This window comes from Epinephelus moara, chromosome 7 (assembly GCF_006386435.1).
Source record: "Epinephelus moara isolate mb chromosome 7, YSFRI_EMoa_1.0, whole genome shotgun sequence".
Taxonomy (NCBI): domain Eukaryota; kingdom Metazoa; phylum Chordata; class Actinopteri; order Perciformes; family Serranidae; genus Epinephelus; species Epinephelus moara.
The window spans coordinates 23,568,458-23,585,853 of record NC_065512.1 but is presented as its reverse complement, the minus strand read 5'-3'; the positions used below and the strand labels follow the sequence as shown (position 1 = coordinate 23,585,853).

The window sequence follows — 17,396 nt, the reverse complement described above, 5'->3', positions numbered from 1 at the left end:
AACAATTAGTTGAATTCTCTCCATGCATCTCATCTTCAGTCTTTTTCATGTCAAAGATTAAATTTTATCCTGCAGCAATTACGTAAACAGGATTATGAATGTTATGCAAAGTTAATAGTTACACATAAATAAATATTTAAATCGCTTAATTTTCTCACACCTGAACAGTTCCAGACATAAGACACTGACCTCAAAGATGTTCTTGGTCATGCCTGGGAGCCCGTAGTAAGCTACACCCGTGCTACCTGAGCTCACGCAGATCTCTCCAACCTCATCTGTCTGACAGAGATAGGGTGTCCCCTCCACCCGCACCACACAAACCAGAGCTGGGGACACACAATGATGACAGGAGAGAGGGACATTAGGAACAAATAAAAAAAACAACAACAATGGGTAAAAGTTACTAGTTATTAGTTAAAAAGTAGGATTCTCTTCATGCAGAGATTCTGCCCTCTGCAGGTATTTTCTTATTTTGCTGTGTTCTGGATGTCCCTGAGCACAGCACGCAGGTGAAGTCAGGACTTAATAAACAGGTTGCGACCAGTTGTCAGACCATAAGAGGAAGAGAAGGCTATGAAAATTGTGGACATAGCGCCAAATAAAGGCAAATACAGCGAGGTGAAACATCAGGGGACAAAACTGCGGTTGGCTTTCACTTAAGCTGCTCATACTGTTTACAGACATTAGCAGCATAATTGGATAAATTATCATTTCTTATTATCCCTAATGTGCTTTGTAATTCTGCTTTAAATGTTATATTACAGTATAAACAAGAGGCCTTTAAGCTGCCTAATGTTCAGTCATAAACACCTTCACACATCAACATCAGCAGATAGACATAAAACGATGCTAGTGTTGCAAATTAATATGATAGTTAAAGCTTTACTGCTTAATATTTTAGTATCAACGTTTACACAATTGGAAATAAAAACCCTTCAGTTTAGTTTTCATTTTTGGTGATATCACCTACATTCTCTAGGGACACAGAGCGGTGTCAAAATAAAATCTATCTTTCATCTTCATCTTCACTATTTTACTCATTAATGGCAGCATAGTGTACTCTACCTCCAGGCATGACCTGTCCCACATCCTGCACTGTGAGGACAGAGAGTTTCTCCTCTGTGTCCACACGGATCACACTGTGGCTCAGCCCTCCCATAGACAGCACCGCCTTCCCTGGAGGAGGAACACCCATCTCTGGAGGTCTGCAGGACATAGACATGTACACACAAGACTTTCAGTTAGACATTTGTCACTTATTCCTCTTCATCTCCTCTGCCCTTCATGCAAACAAAACATAGCATGCCACTTCTATCTTGGTTCAGATGGCAGTGCATAGCTTCAGACTGAGACATCCACTGCCTGAGTACACTGTCTTTATTGCAGCAGTGCTGGCTGCTTAAAAAGAAGCATTTGGGTTTGGTAGAATACGACAACCATGTGAATCTGTGAGATACAGACTCTGGATCCATTACAACATTTCTAGACTCTCAAAAAAAGGCATTTCTCGTTTTAAAAATAGCCTATTTGAAGCATGTGTTTTCAGTCTGTCTGTCATCCTAATCCCTCTCCAGGACTGAGCCCGTGATCAGCAAAAAGCTGAGACATCCTACACTTCGTCTCTGTGTTCAAGAAGCACAAATCTCCCTCCTCTGCCTGCGGAATGCGCCTAATGTTGCAAACGCAGTGTGATTAAATATCACAGTAAGGGGAAGTGGTGGCAGGTTGCTTTTGTTCTTCTGTAGTGCAGTAACAGCAGCTGACCTGCGGATGGCGACAGTCATGGCTTCTGAAGAGCTGGCACATGGACAGATCACCTCAGGTCGCAGCCCACGTGCCTGAAACACGTTCAGGAAGGCGTCGCAGGAGGATATCGACCCTGTGATAACAAACACACACACACATACACATACAGAACCAGCCAAACAGATATACAAGCAAACACAAACAAAATGAATCAATGATAATCTCTTGTGGCTTCAGGGTGTTTATAGAGGTTATTTTATTAAATGAGAATCTGCAGGTGGACTCACATGGGTTGGCTCCGTCAGCTACGATGAGCATGCGCAGCGAGCTGAGGCTGATGTCTCTCTGGTCTCTCTGGGCCAGCAGAGACCAGTGCATGTCCCTCGACTTCACCACCGCCACCCGAGCTGTGCAAAGGGGACATTAAGACAAAGAGACAGGCTTCACAACAGAATCGCCCAATCAACGCCTCTGTTATTCAGCTTGACAGCCAATCACAGATCACGAAATCTGACAGCAAATAGCAGCACGGTCTGACTCAGTTGCCAACAGGTGACTCAGCAAAGCTCGGACCAGAAAGGAGATGAATTTTATTCAGCACAGCGAGCCTTCTGTCCTCGACCTCCAGTGGGATGATTCAATTGAACTACAAATCAATGAGTCCAACAAACTATTGCTTCAATCCATCCTCCCCTGTCAAATGTGCACTGGGACTCAAAGCTGTGACGAGAAACAGACTCACTCTGGCTTACAGACTCTAAAAACAATAATAACATGTTGGCTAAACTATCATTCACCATCAAGCAAGCTGCCAAAGCATATTTCTCAAAGTAACATCTTATGAATAACCTGTACTGTCATGTACGTGTGTTGCTTTGTAAGTATGATAACTGCATAAATAAATTTACCCTACAATTAGGTCTCTCTTCTCAATCTCTCTTCATAGTGCTGAGATGCAGCAAGCAGAGTTACAGTGTTAAGTGACGAACGTCAGGGTTGACTGGCCCTCACCTTTGTACGTGTGCACCTTCTGTATCCAAGAGAGGGGGTTGACTTTCATCAGGGAGTAAGGAATGCTGATCACGTGCATCCTATTCATGACACTCTGCCATGAGAACAGACAAGCATTGCGTAAACACCAAAGTATCTCAAAAGTAGGTGATGTCAGTGTAAACAAGCTGCGAGTCATGGCAAGATTTTATCACTTACCACTAAGAGTATAAATAAAGCATTGTTTGTGCTACTGTGGTGTCATTTTAGGAATTTAAACGTGTAACAGTAGGTGATATATGAGCTGTTTATAAATTTAACGGCATGTTTGAAACCTGTTAATGACTGTGTTGGAAGATACAAAGTAATTTTGCAGGTTTCAAACTCTTGAGTAATAAGACAAGATGTTTCTGCCCCTCAGGACTTCATTAGTTTGATGTGTTAACATATTGATAAAGTCAGCAGAATAAATTACACTTTTTATCAGCAAAATGAGGATCTATTCTATTTTGGATTACGTAACCCCCCTATTAGCTTCACCGGATGATTCAAAACCACTCACAGTAAGGACACCATGCCATAATCCTGCTTCTCTCTTGAAGTCCAGGACGTTGGTTATGGTCTCAGCTGCAAATCAAAAAGGGAGATTTTGCCAACGTTAAAGTTTGAAACATTTAATCTGACATTTATATTCTTCACCAGCTCAACCGCACATCATCACAGTACTTTTTAACACAAAGAAAGTTCTGTAATGATGAGTAAATCCTAGTTGTAGCAGTACTGGATTGAGAGAAGCCCAAACTAAGAAACAGATCCGGAGAGTCTCGAGGGCCTGCTTGTGCAGTTCGGAGTTATTTAGAGCAAAACTGGGACACTGGAGGAGAGGAGGTGCCTTACGTTCTAAGAGAGAAACTCAACCAGCTGAGCAACTACATTTATCAAACTAGACTGTAATTATGCCCTGATAGGATCTGTGAGCAATGTGAAGGGGAAATTCTATAATATCATAGATTTTAAATTAGGTTCATTTGATGTAAGTGCTCTGCGTTGGTTAACCTGCGGTAAAAATAAGAACAAAACCACACAGCGATTCTAAATCAAGTCTAATGTCCAACTTTTTTATTCATATTCCTACATTTAATCATTACTACATGTGGTTTAGTGGTCTGTCCCTACCCCTCTTCTCTCTGTAGCATATGCTAACACCACTAACTGGATGCCTTTCTCCATGTCAGGAGAATGAATGATGGAGAAAATACAGAAAAATGAAGTAATGGATACTTGGGTACATGCAGAATGTCCTCCTCACCTTCAGTGTAGCCGCAGGCCTGTGTGAGGGCGTGACAGTGAGCCAGCATGGCTGAATGGGACACTGTGATCCCCATGGTGCTTCCCTCCTTGCTGGTTTTGTACTGGATGTAGGAAACATGGGAAAAACATTTGAACACTGTCATTCCAATAAATGAGACACAATACATCTAAACATATGCAGCTGGGAGCTCTGTGTGTAGCTGTTGTTGTCAAGTCATAGCTGTGAGTTGAGATGGCCTTCTAACAACAGAAGGTGGACATAAATTTAGTTGTTGTTAAACATAGCTTTGTTTGACTTATCATTTTCTACATTATGCCGTGTTATATAAATTGAATTTGAAGTATTTAGATACTGCAAAAATGCAGTCACATTGCCTTTGCATTCAAACAGTGTACCCAGCTTAGACAAGCCTACTCCAGGTTTAGTCCTATCAGATCGCGGCTCATTTGTAAACAGCCTCACAGAGCCAATCAAGGACTCTGCAAAGCCCCGAGGTGGGTCCCGCCTACATTAGTTAACCTTTTCCTGGTTGCATTTGAGACCTTTTAAGGATATATAAAGACCTTTTTGGATGTATAAAGACAACTGGATTAAGAGCCTGGCCCCTGTTCATTCCTATGAAAGTTGCTCAATGGCGCATGAGGACAAAAAAAATTCCCTTCCCAGGTATGAAATTATCAGGATCTTCCGCATTCTTAGGCCCATGGAGTAAGTACACTAGAGACTTTTGCCGACTGAGCAGGCCACCAGAAACGCAGCTCAGCTTTGCTTCTAATTTTTCCTAGTAGCTACTGGTATCGCAGCAACAAAAAATCGTGGCCCAAAAAGTATTTTCCCCATAGACCATCATTATAAAAGAGACATCTGTAAAACTATTGATAGGACACCTCGGGCTGTAAACAAGGTCAATTATGACTCTTTGCATTCTGAATTGTTGAGGGGTCCCCTCAGATTATGTGTGGTCATATGCCTACAAAGTTGCGTGGTGATCGGTGAAACCCTTGAGATGTTATACACCTTTATGTGATGAGCCACGCCCTCCGCAATATTCATTGCCTTATAGAAGCTCAGTTTGAGTAAGTTTTCCAACTTTTGCCAAGAGGGAACTTTAGATATTGGTTTCTAGATTATGTTCACCGAGTTTCATGCAGATCGGTCAAACTTCCTAGGAAGAGATCGATTTTAAGTGTTTTTCAAAAAATTTGGCAGAAAATTTATATAACTGGGAGTTATGGGTTCTTGAGGCAAATTTGTTCCTCATGAGGAGAGGCATCCCTGTGCAAAGTTTCATGTTTCTCCGACATACGGGGAATGAGATATGCCCATTCAAAGTTTGCAATTTCAATCGGTTGCCATAGCGCCCCCCCTTTGGCCAATTGATGTAATATTGCTTCATTTGCATCCTCCCATGACCCTCTACCACTGTGCCAAATTTCACGTGGATTGACCAAGTCAGTCAGGAGAAAAACATGGAACAGACACACAGACAGAAACACCCACACACAGAGTTTTCGTCATTATATAGTAAGATGATGTCATCACAATGAAAAGTCTATGAGCCGAGCAGGAACTCACAGGTGGTGCCAGTGGAAGAAACACTGCTGCACATATTCAGTGGGCCGCATATTGCAGAAGTAAACCTGGAAGCTAGCAACTTTTTTTGGTGTATGTGCCAGGCGAGCAATTCAATTGACCTGCGTAGGAGCCATCTCGGGGTCCAGTATCTAGGTATTATTAAACATCAATACGGCTGGGAGATAAAATGATTTTATCATGCTGCTCTTTTAGACTTTCAAAATGTTATCAGACCAAATGGATCAATTCCAATGGTGAACAAGTCATTTCTCAAGGGTTGTGATGTTCAAAAAAAAATGTATCCACTGATTTACAGATGTCTCTTTCACAATGTAAGTCTTTTTGGGAGTATGATGCCTACTGAAGTGCAGCACACGTGAATGCCCTAGAACCAAATGATTAGTAGCTCAAAAAAATAGGAGAAATATATTTTTTTCGAATTGGTAACATCAGTGAATTTGCACCTACCTCTATGTAGGCTATGTCATTACTTGCTTCCCGTATCGGAGGATGCCAGTCTTTCGGAGGCTTTACGACATGTTTTCCATCTGTCACAAACCACAGCAACCGCGGCCAACCTGCAGACACAGAGACATGAAGTCAGTTTAAACCAAATGAAACTACAGACAGTCATAATGAAAAATAAAACAGACTGTACCTTTGAAAGTGGCTACCTCCCCGGTTTGTGCTTTGGGCAAGCCTTTCTGACAAGCGTCAGTGGTCAGTGCCAACGTGACGCCACAGCTGCCCAACAGAAAACCAATCTGTTGACTTCCTGCATCCTGGGGGACCAAAGAGGAGGAAAAATGGAAGTTCATACGAGCAAAAACTAAGGCAAACCACGCCTGTCATACAACAATCCACTATTAAGAATGATAAAATTTAGAGCATGAGAGCTTTGAGAAAAGACGCTCTGAGGGAGTGTGGGAATTGTAACAGGGAGAAAAAGAACGACGATGACTGAAGACGAAACCTCAGAGCATCGCACATCAAAGAAGCAGCAGGTAAGAAAGCAGAGTGACGGCCAATCACTATTAAAAACTCTACTGCCGAGCATCAAAGCCCAATCGTAGCAGGAATGAAGCCCAAGATCTGACACGCACTCACTCATATTTGATTGGCTGTGCAAATGAGCTTACAGCCAGACTCGTGCTGTGCAAACCATACTGTGCAGAAGAGAGAAAAAAATGTGAGATACTGGCTGGGTAAAGAAAAGGAAGAGGAGAAAAAAAAAGCAGACAGAAAAAGCAAGAAGGATTGAAAGAGACAGGGAGGAAGAATGCGAGCGAATGAGTTTGACTCCAGAGAACAGTTGGCCTGTGATCTAATATTTTGACTGAAATTACACATCATTTCACCTCACTCAAATCTCATTAATTACAGCACAGCGTCTTCCAACAGCATGCTTATAAAGGGCAAACAAGAGCAGGCATTAATATTCAGTCTGTGTAACTAATTTTGGGAGAATTTGGTTCAGTTTGAGCTGATGGATGTACTGGAAACAGTGATGCATCATAACACTCTGTAATTAGAACATACATAAAAGATAATGCTGCTGCCAGGGTTGTAATCCTGCAACATTTTATCAAGAAGCAAGATGTTCTTTGGTACAAACACATATTCTGGGATGCTGGAATAAATCATAAACATCCACACTGAAACAACACATCTCTCAAGGGTTTCGATTAGGGGTCAAATGTCCAGCAGGGGTCACTAATGCGCTGCACTGTTTATGTAGAACCGCAGACGTTAAAAATGTCAACACATTCCCAAGAGATTGGATTTGCCTTTACCTTTCTGGTTAGCGGCACTTCAATAGGCACAGGTACCAGCTCTGCCAGGAGGCAGCCGTAGAAGGCCACCATGAACATCACTGGGTCGTTGTTGGGGAAAACAAGTGCAACCTGCAGGTGTAGCACACACACAATAGGTTATGGTACGATGTTGGGCAGTTCCCAGGGGCATTGTGTGCAGCAAGTATTGTGGTCAAGTTACGAAATAAAACATTTACTTTTGGAACCCCAATTTCAGCTTCTTGGGGAAAGACATGAAAGCATTTATCCGTGCTCCCACAGCAAAAGAAGTCACGCGCTCAGCTTTAGTTGCATTTAGAGACAGATTGTGAAAGGGGCAGACTACACCATTTTGCGCCTTGAAGGGGTGAGAGTGGCCTCAGAGAGCTTCCATTATTTTTTAATTAAAAGTTTAGTCTGTCAACTGATTTATTCAGCCAATTTCAATTTAGTTATGGCACTAATTACTCAGAAATATAAAAATCATAAACAAAACCAAACATTTCATTACAGGCTTTTCAAGGGCGCCCCTCCCATCGGGGGTCTGAGTAATCAGTGCCACTTTACCCCCCACTGCGACGCCCCTGAATGTTTGGTAGTTTCTCATGTGAACACTTAATTTGGGATGTTGTTGTTTTTGTTTTGTTTTTAATTTGTTTGTGTTTCTTTTCTAATTATATTATTTATTTTGTACATGCAAGACAGGACGGTGGTTCTGGAACGACCCTGTCTCATAATCCCATGTAGGATGGGCCACAAAGGGCATGAAACCTAAATGAAAATGAATAAATGAACAACCATTTTTTTCCCTTCTTCTTTGTAACTGAACTTTGTATGTTCATTACATCAATATAAAGTAATCAAACGAACAGCTTTGCCATTTACTGAATTTTATTGACTGTATCAAAGTACAGTACAGTTGGTTCATTATGGGGGCATTACATGACCGGACATTATCAAGGGCAGCTGCAATCTCAGTTACTAGCAGCTCTTAGTTTGGAGGAGACTGCGATTTTATTGAGAGAAAATGACTTTCTTTTGCTCGTCATGATTTCAATGTGCACGCAGCAGCAGCCTCAGGTAGCCAGCTGGGAGCTGGCGGGTTACTGTGAGGCAAGTATTGTAGCGTCAAGTAAAACAAATATAATAACCATAGTTTTAAATTGTTTTTCCATATGTTATGTATTAAAAGACCTAAAATGAACACTGTCAGCTGACGACTTGATTATTACAAGCAAATTATTTGAATAGGAAGGATTCTGTCCAAAGCGTTTTGATCTATATAAGCGGTTTATCACTGTAATGAGGTAGTGATATTGTATTATTTGGAGAGATCTTGTTGGTTGAAAATTGAGCACTGAGATTCAGCCTTCTGTAAGGGAGCAATAAGGAGTATCAGAAGAATATCGTTCTAGGAGCATCAGCCAAATGTCTAAAATCCAACAAGGACTGTAAGATACAACTAACCACCATTTAACACAGTTATATCTCATGACTTACTCTGTCGCCAGGCATCAGCAAAGGCTCATTCCTGGTGCTCAGCTTGTTAAGAAGAGTATAGGCCAGTTTCTGGCTGCGGGTCCATAGTTTACCTACAGAGGTTAACAAGAAGTGTCAAATATTTCATTTCATTTAACAACCTCTTTCAAGTCAACACACAAACACAGATAATAGCTATGACTAACAGCAGGTTACTAAATAAGGTATGTAGAGTCAGACGCAGGCACTTCCTTGTCCATTATTTGTGCAGGGAAAACCCACAAAGAATGGATGACAAGAGGTGACATTGTTCTCCATCTGGATTGTAAACGCTGAGCTAGTCATACATAAGTTGATACCTACCATAGGTGAGTGTGTAGACAGGCTTGCCAGCATTGTCGAGTGCCGTCAGACAGGGGCTCTTGGGCTGAGTGGTGCCCCACCGCTGTAAGGCTGCTGGCAAAGATGGAGGCCAGTTGTTGACCACCCCGAGAGGCTCTCCTTCCAAGGGACTCATGTGCTGGCCTTCTGGCTTTGGCTGGTTGGGATCCGGCTGCTGAACTGAATGGGGAAGACAATGGGGCATCAGTGTAATGGAGGTTCAGTGTGTGTCTGGTTTTGGTTGGAGTGAATATAAAGAAATTTGTGAATTTTAAAACTCTCCTAAAGGACAGCAGGGTAATTAAATGAGTGTGGGGACTGAAAAACATTGACATGGTAGTGATAGAAGAGGAAAAGAGGAGATTTAAATGTGAGCTGTGCTCTGCCCTTATCAGTCTTTTGCTGCCTCAGATACCAATTCCTGAGAAACTTATTGAAAGTCAAAGGTTCCTCTCTTTATCCTTCACCTTCCTTCCCTCCAAACACCCCGCTTGCTCTTTGATTTGACTCCCATCTCTCCATCACTATTCTCCTGCTCCCCTCACACTCTCCTAACTCTCCGGTAAGTGGAGTTCAAAACTGCTTTACCAAGCTGGCAAGATGTCCCCCTGCCAAATAAAATACCTCTATCAGGAACAGATAGTGTTAAGCCTGCTGCCATTTCAGCTCTGTGTGTTTTTTCTGCACCGCCGGGGCATGCCATGCCACAGTTTCTGTGCCAAACTCAGGGAGGTTTTACAATTACCTGCTGATGTATTACTATTCCTGCCGCTTATTCATTTTCACAGTGTTTATTCAGCCTGGCAGAGTACCACCCAAAACCCATGACAGGCTGGTTGGAATGGAGGAAATGGTTGGACAGGGCTGGTCCACTGCGTGTGTGTGTGTGTGTGTGTGTGTGTGTGTGTGTGTGTGTGTGTGTGTGTGTGTTTCTCTATCCCCTAACCACTCCCTCTGCACACCTGGTGGTCTCAGCTCCACCAAGAGACAAAATAACCACAGCTGATCTAAAAGCGTACCTTGACTGTTTATCTGTGAGGCGTGGTGAGGTCAATGTGACATTTTTATCTCCACTGCAACAAGAATTCAATTAAATAACCAATACTGAAGCTGGAAAACTCTGATGTGGCTGTCACACTCAAAAGAGCAGGAGTGTTTGTATCAAATCCTGCCTTTAACTGCTGTAGTCTCTGATCAGTATGCTCATCACACCACAGAAAGAGGGATGCTTTTATTCATGATTTATTGATTTAATAGAAGCAATGTAATTACTTTCAGGCCGGCTTACCATCCAAAAGCTCCTCAAAGTCGTCGACAAAGAACTCTCGCAACGGCGGTCGCTTTGGTCTCTTCAGAGTGTTGAGCAGCTGCTGGATTTTAGAGGAGACGCGACTGTTGACTGGAACACCTAGACAATGAGATTGGAGGGGATGAAAATAAAAGGGTAGGGGGGGAAATAAACATGAAAGACAAGGACATGGAGAGAAATACAGATATGGAGCATATGTGGGTTGGAAATAGATATGTAGACAAATTGATTGAGAGATGGGTGAAGTAAGGAGAAGGGGATGGATGAAGGGAGGACAGACAAGAAGAGAGAAAAGGTCAGTGTGGTGCTCTGATGGGACACAGGACAACCAGCTGTCACTCACACTGCAGCAAGACAAAACAGCAGACCTCAAGGTCCTGTACATTCACCTGGAGGTCAAAGGTTACAGTCTTTCAGTCCAAATACTCTCTGAAATCACCGACAAACCTCACAGGCTACATAAATCAGAAAATGAGGAGCCTCCTCGCCTGCTGCCTAGCAACAAAGATGCCCTCCCTGCAGTAAGTGATTCAGGAGGTGTCTCAAAAGGTGTCTGTTTCACATACGCTCTGCAAAATTCATAATTGTGGGAGGCTAAAACCAACTATACTTCAGTCAGATCAAAATACATGCAAGTTATTCGATGTGCATTTTGAAATTGCTCAACCGGAACAAAAAGGCAAAGACATGGAGCTTCGGAAAGACATAGGAACATGAATGGAGGAGCAGGACGGGAGAGAAACAACAGACTAAGAATGAGAGAAGAGGAGAGGTGTCCCGTTAAATCCCCCTCACATTTTGGATGTGGGTATGTGCAGACTATAATCATCATCGGACATCATTTCCTCCATATGAATTCATACTTAGTTTGGGAGGGGTGGTCTGTGTCAGACATTCCAGACAGCCACAGGAGACGAAGGCCACAGCTGCACGTTGCCTGCCTGATATATCTTACTATAATAAGCCCGGCTCAGACAGACTCTGCTGCCTCCTCATGTAGGGACAGATGTACTGGGAGTAGACGTGTGGGGGTCAGCGCTGCACCTGATGGGCCAATTAGAAAGCCCCAGACACACAGGGCAACATCTGAGGGGCCTGAACCCCACCCACTGAAGCGCCATGATCATTAATATCACAGCCAACCAGGACCAGCCTGTGATGATGACTATAATTAACGTTTTCCGGATTTCGTAATTTATCCATCCTCAGTATCAAATTACTGTAGTCAACACTGACTCTTGTTTAATTGAGGGGGTGGGGGGGCCACACCAGGTCTTTGTATATTCAGTAAACAGAGCTGTATTTACCAACAAGCCAAGACTATTACAAAAATGGGCATAAAAAGAGAGGACGGCCTTGTTCTATATTTTTCTTGTTGTTAATAAATCCCATGGAAAGACCAAAAGCACAACGTATTAGTCCATCTCTTCATATTTTTTACTTCCTCATCCTGTGTGCGGCTCTAAGCCCTAAGCTAATTTGTTCCAACTGAAGATGCAGTTATTTCAAAATGGTTCACAATATACTGCATAGTACTTTTTAGTAGGTAATTTCCTATAACAGCAGGGCACTGCGGTTTTTAATCTTAAATTATTTAAAACAGAGGAGCATTAGTTAAGGACTTATCATCTGTTGCTCTAGTGAGTGTTTATGGAAAAAGGGAGGTGTATGTTCAACCAGTCTCTGAACACATCGGCTATCAGTCTGACGACCATAAAGCTCTTGGGGACGAGGGCCAATATTTTGGAAATTCAGGTGTAGCCAGCCGATTGTCGGGCCAAGACTTCCCTTCTGTGCGCCGGTCATTTCAGTTAATCTCTAAAATTATCCGCATACGCATGCAGATACATTTTTAAAAAGCTCATTTTTTAAAGCCAACTTGTCATTAGACAGCAACAGATGGGTTCTGAAATTGCATTTTGGCCAGGGGTAGGCAACCTGCAGCTCTGGAGCCATTTTGACGAAAAAATATATGGAAATGAATAATGGTTATTTTAATATTTTCATTTTATTTTTTTATTGTCGTAGGCCTAAAGTGACTCTCACATTCTCCATCTGTAAAAAATTGCTGCCTATACAAACAATCATAATACAAAAAAATATTCAACATTTCGTCAACTAATATGTGCGTCACATGTCTACGATCTGGCACCTACTTCCTCTAAATTTTAATGAAACTCAATAGCATTGTCTAGCCTTGAGTTTCCCCAGATAGGGTTGCTTTTGGATTCCAAATCCAAAAAATGAAAACTCTCTGAGGAAAATAGAGAACTTAATGGGGAGTGGACAGATTAATTTGCTTTCATCGATCTTGTACAACGTTAAAGTACCAAATAATCATAAAAAGCCCAACATGGAGCCACTTTGTGGTATAACATGTTAACGAATGCTCATTTACACCTCTTAGTTACGTTGATAGGCTAATGTAGGCTGAAACGGATGTGTTTCCTTCATTGTCAGGCTCAAATATGCTTTGGAGCTGGAGGCATATTTTTTTTTCCATTTTGGCCAAAAATAGCTCATTTGATATGAACTGTTTCAGCCAATGTTTTCCCCTCTTTACCTGCTGTTCAAACATGATTGGTCAATATTACTCAAACTACAAAGAACTACAAACGTAAACCAGAGCACTTCAGATACCAAAATCTTGCCCCATCGCCTGGCAGAATCTGTATATAGAGATTAATGTTGGATTGATTCATAAACTGTAGGAGCCACTTTTTTTTTTTAAAGATATTTTTGGGCATTTTAGCCTTTAATTGATAGGATAGCTTAAGTGTGAAGGGGGGAGAGAGAGAGGGAAGGACATACAGCAAAGGGCCACAGGCTGGAGTCGAACCCGGGCTGCTGCGGCAACAGCCTTGTACATGGGGCGCCTGCTCTACCACTAAGCCACCAACGCCCGAAACTGTAGGAACCACTTAAGCACATATTTGTATTTAGTAAAATGTCTGTGTTGATGTGACATATTATAGAGGTTCTGCTATTATTTAAGCCTACTCAACAGTTTCTGCATATTCTGAATAGTGTATAGTTTCTAGGGATGCACCGATCCGATATCTGGATCAAATATCGGCCCCGATATCATCACAATAGATGGATCGGGTATCGAAAAATGCAACCCATACCTGAGGCGATCCTTTCCCTTTAAATCTATTGCGACACGAGCTACGTCATATGTGTTAAACTATGATGCATATGTTTATTATAATAAATGAACATGTAACCCAGTACAAAAGTTTTGCTAACTGTTGTGTTTTTCATAGTTTTTAGGCAACAATTGAGGTCTATGACACGGAGGAATATCAGGCTTTGGATACACAGACAATACTTGTTAGTGGGATTAAGTGTTGGTTTTGGTCTTTCATGGAATTTGTCGACACAATCGCACCACAGTTTGTATGCTCCATTAGGGAACCGACACTTTAAGTGTCAGTAACAGAGTCCAGATGGAATCATAGTTACTGTGCGGCATGTTTTCTGCTCCCAACTATGTGTTGTTATTAAAAAGGCAACAGTGCAAGACGGCTGCCATCAAAGGACCCACTGTGTGGCTACAGGCTAACAGGCTTGTGTCACAGAATGGAGTGAGAAACATAAACTGACAAGTCTTAGTGTCTCAGTGTGAGTGCAGAAACAAGTATGTCAACATGCTAATTATTCACAAACCCTGAATGAATAGTTACACCTGTCACTGAAAAGTTCCTCTCATGCAATCTGTGCCAACATTTTCTATATGAAGAGCATATAGGGTAGATACTGTTTGAAGATGCTATAAATGCTAAAGCCTTTGCGACACACTCAGCTGTACAAACACACACACATACACACACACACACACACACAGGAATCGAATGACTGAATTCACTGTAGCTTTGCATAAATTTTTAGAAAACACACACGGTTTGGACAAGTGCTAGACCTGACAGTGGAGGCGGAGGCAGAAACACATAGAAACACAAATGCACACGCAGCAGAGTGCACATATAGCAGACTGCCATAGAGTTGGAAGAACAGTTATAAATACCATCCATTAAACTGAGGGATCCTTCACTTCTCCACTCACAGCCTGGAGGAGAGACACATCAGGATGTCAATGAAACAGTCCTGCTAACTTCGTGTGTGAATGTGAACGTGTGAAAGTGTGATAGAGAAATCTACCAGCAGCCAGACAAAAGCTGAGAGTAGGCTTATAAGGCGCTAAGACACAGACTGTTGTTGTTGTTGTACCATAACAACAAAGATAGGCTTTCTTGCAGTTTTTGTCCTTTTTTTAATGACTTATGTGGGAAAACGTGCACAGGCAGCGTGGGTTTGAAGCATCTTGAGCACCAAACAGCCAAACAGAAGGGATAAAAATGTCACTGTTCACATCTTTTAAAACTCCCTTCCCCTTTATGTGTCAGCCAGAGGGGGCTGGTTTAGCATTTATTAGCAGTGAAAACCAAGACAACGCACACGGTCTTAATGACAGAGGCTGGATGGCAGGAAGGTAATAGCTCTGCTGAAGCAGTGTTCCAGTTTTCTGGCTGATAGCTTGTTAAAAACATTGGACATTAATTCAAAGCAGCATTTCAGCTCTGATGTTGAATGAATGAAGATGGAAGGGTGACAGGAACACGTTGGCGCTGCTTTTAAAGACTGCTCGACCAGATTGTCATCTATGGCAACTCTCTGAAGACCATAAACTTGGTGCATACACTGTAAAAACATCTTAACGGATCCCCTTTTAAAAAAGTAGATCCCATGTTACATGACATATAAAAGCAAATCCTGAAACAAGCTGACGTAATTCCAAGAAAAAAACACTTCCATCGAGGTTTTATGCGTCGCACTGACACATCCTCTTGGTCTGACTTCACTGGTTAACCATCTCTACACTGCACAGCATCTAATTGTCAGTATCTGCGATGGCCCATGTAGAAACTGCTGGCAGTATTTGGTGCATACTAGACAGTGCTGTTTGAATGAGGAATGATGTTTGGCGGCTGTTAATTTTATGCACTGATTCACAAGCAACACGACAAGAAGTGAATCACGTCTGATAATTTGGTTTACAACTCTGACTCAAAGATGAATTTTCTTTTCCTTTTTAGGACTCAAGTGAAACAATATTCCTTAGTCGCCATTATCAAGTGTGTTTTATTAGGCATCAAGGTAGAAACATAGCGTTATTCAGGGGGGGTGGAGAGGTGCAGTGTTACCATGGAAACACAAGAGGGTCAGTCAGCAGCTTGTGCCAGTCTGACAGGCAGACTGACTAAGGAGAAGACAGAGGGACAGACAGCAGGGGAGGAAGGGAGGTGACTGTGTTTCTGTGTGTGTGTGTGTGTGTGTGTGTGTGTGTGTGTGTGTGTGCAAGTAAGAAACTCACCATCTGCAGTCTCCATGACGCTGGTGTGGTGGTTGTAGCCCCGGGAAACGCCTCGCACCGAGGCCACCTGGGGCCGCTCCGCATGATGCGAGGAGCGCTCCGACAGCCCCGTCACATCGGGGGGCGCTGAGTGGTTATCTGTGATGAGTGGGGCGTCGGGGGTTAAAAGGTCAAACGCCAGGCTGACTTTGGGCTATCGTTACTGAATGAAAATCTACTTCATGAGCTTGCAAACAAAGTGATCTGACAGCTTGTGAATGTGACTGTGAGGCAAACTAAAGGCCTTTTTGTCATCTGTATGTGCAGAGACTTTAACAACGACTTCACATTTTACCTCCATTTGAACTACCTGCCATGATAATGAATGAATGTTTCTACTCAGCAGATTCATTCACCCCAGTATATCCACAGAAAACAAGATGGCTGTGTTGTATGAGTAACAGGAAAGTCTGAGGACATTGTGACGGCCTCCATTTGTCCCCTCTTTTTGTGCTTACAATGATGCCTCACAATACAGTTTCACAGATCCATTAATAACACACAGCCAAGACTTCTTTAAACCAAATCAGTAAGCCTGATGGGAGACACTAAAAACACCTGGAAACATGCTTGGTACCAGGCTACTTTATCTTTACAACTGAAAGCAATCCAAAACAGGAGATCTGCCACAATTCCACATTTAGGAAGATTATACTGTTTGGTTTTTGTTGACACTGTCAGAAAAGTGCTAATTCATCTATAGCATATGCTTATTACTGAAGTCATAGCAAGTGACGGTGCTGTACTGAAATGCATTATATTGAAAAGTGTTTCTGACATACTTCCCCTGTCATGTTTGTAAATGGGGGGTAAATCACAAGTTTCATTACGATGTGATATTATATCAATTCTTTGGACAATAATACAATATTTGCTGATATCACAAAGTCTGCCAGGATACTATTTCCATTCGATTCAATTCAGGGGCCTGCAATCAATAAGAGGCGATATCTGTAAATATCCTCGCTGTCTTTTTTTCTGCCACTAATTGTAAGCGTGGCGCTAGGACGCTAGCACTGTTTGAATATATAGAAAGCAGGTGTGCTTGGACGGAAATGGTGACACAGATATGTCATGGGAATTTTAAAAAAGAAAAGGCATATCTTAAAGATGGCGATATGTATCAATGTTTTTTTTTACTTTGCATTGATGATATTGGATCATTGATTACTAAATCAATATCTCAGTCCAGTATTGTTACACCCCTTTTTGTAAATGGGGTTGGCAACACATTGGAAACACCTCTTAATATAATGTTCAACACCAGTGCAAACTACAGCCACAATAAAAAACATCTGAGCATCTTTGTAAAGGTGGAATCTATGGCTGAGCTGTTGTATTGCATGACATTTTACAGGCGTATCTGATTAAGTGAAAGGGAGTATAGGTGCTGGTGGT

The 17,396-nt window shown here is 42.1% G+C and overlaps 1 protein-coding gene across 5 annotated transcripts in view; it reads right to left on the bottom strand.

Moving 5' to 3' along the window:
* The window catches only part of dip2a (disco-interacting protein 2 homolog A), a 110,331-nt gene that overhangs the window by 19,375 nt on the left and 73,560 nt on the right, over positions 1 to 17,396 (bottom strand). For 3 of the 5 annotated variants that reach the window (XM_050049915.1, XM_050049916.1, XM_050049917.1), the window contains exons 6-19: positions 15,960 to 16,097; positions 10,565 to 10,684; positions 9,259 to 9,456; positions 8,917 to 9,008; positions 7,417 to 7,527; positions 6,282 to 6,405; positions 6,092 to 6,201; positions 4,046 to 4,148; positions 3,299 to 3,363; positions 2,758 to 2,851; positions 2,034 to 2,153; positions 1,765 to 1,879; positions 1,066 to 1,205; positions 190 to 326 (exon numbers count right to left, since the gene is read on the bottom strand). In XM_050049915.1, coding sequence (XP_049905872.1) covers positions 190 to 326; positions 1,066 to 1,205; positions 1,765 to 1,879; positions 2,034 to 2,153; positions 2,758 to 2,851; positions 3,299 to 3,363; positions 4,046 to 4,148; positions 6,092 to 6,201; positions 6,282 to 6,405; positions 7,417 to 7,527; positions 8,917 to 9,008; positions 9,259 to 9,456; positions 10,565 to 10,684; positions 15,960 to 16,097 — 1,667 coding nt within the window. Of the gene's footprint in view, positions 1 to 189; positions 327 to 1,065; positions 1,206 to 1,764; positions 1,880 to 2,033; positions 2,154 to 2,757; positions 2,852 to 3,298; positions 3,364 to 4,045; positions 4,149 to 6,091; positions 6,202 to 6,281; positions 6,406 to 7,416; positions 7,528 to 8,916; positions 9,009 to 9,258; positions 9,457 to 10,564; positions 10,685 to 14,612; positions 14,655 to 15,959; positions 16,098 to 17,396 lie in introns of all 5 variants that reach the window. The other 2 variants (XM_050049913.1, XM_050049914.1) reach the window with 1 other exon arrangement.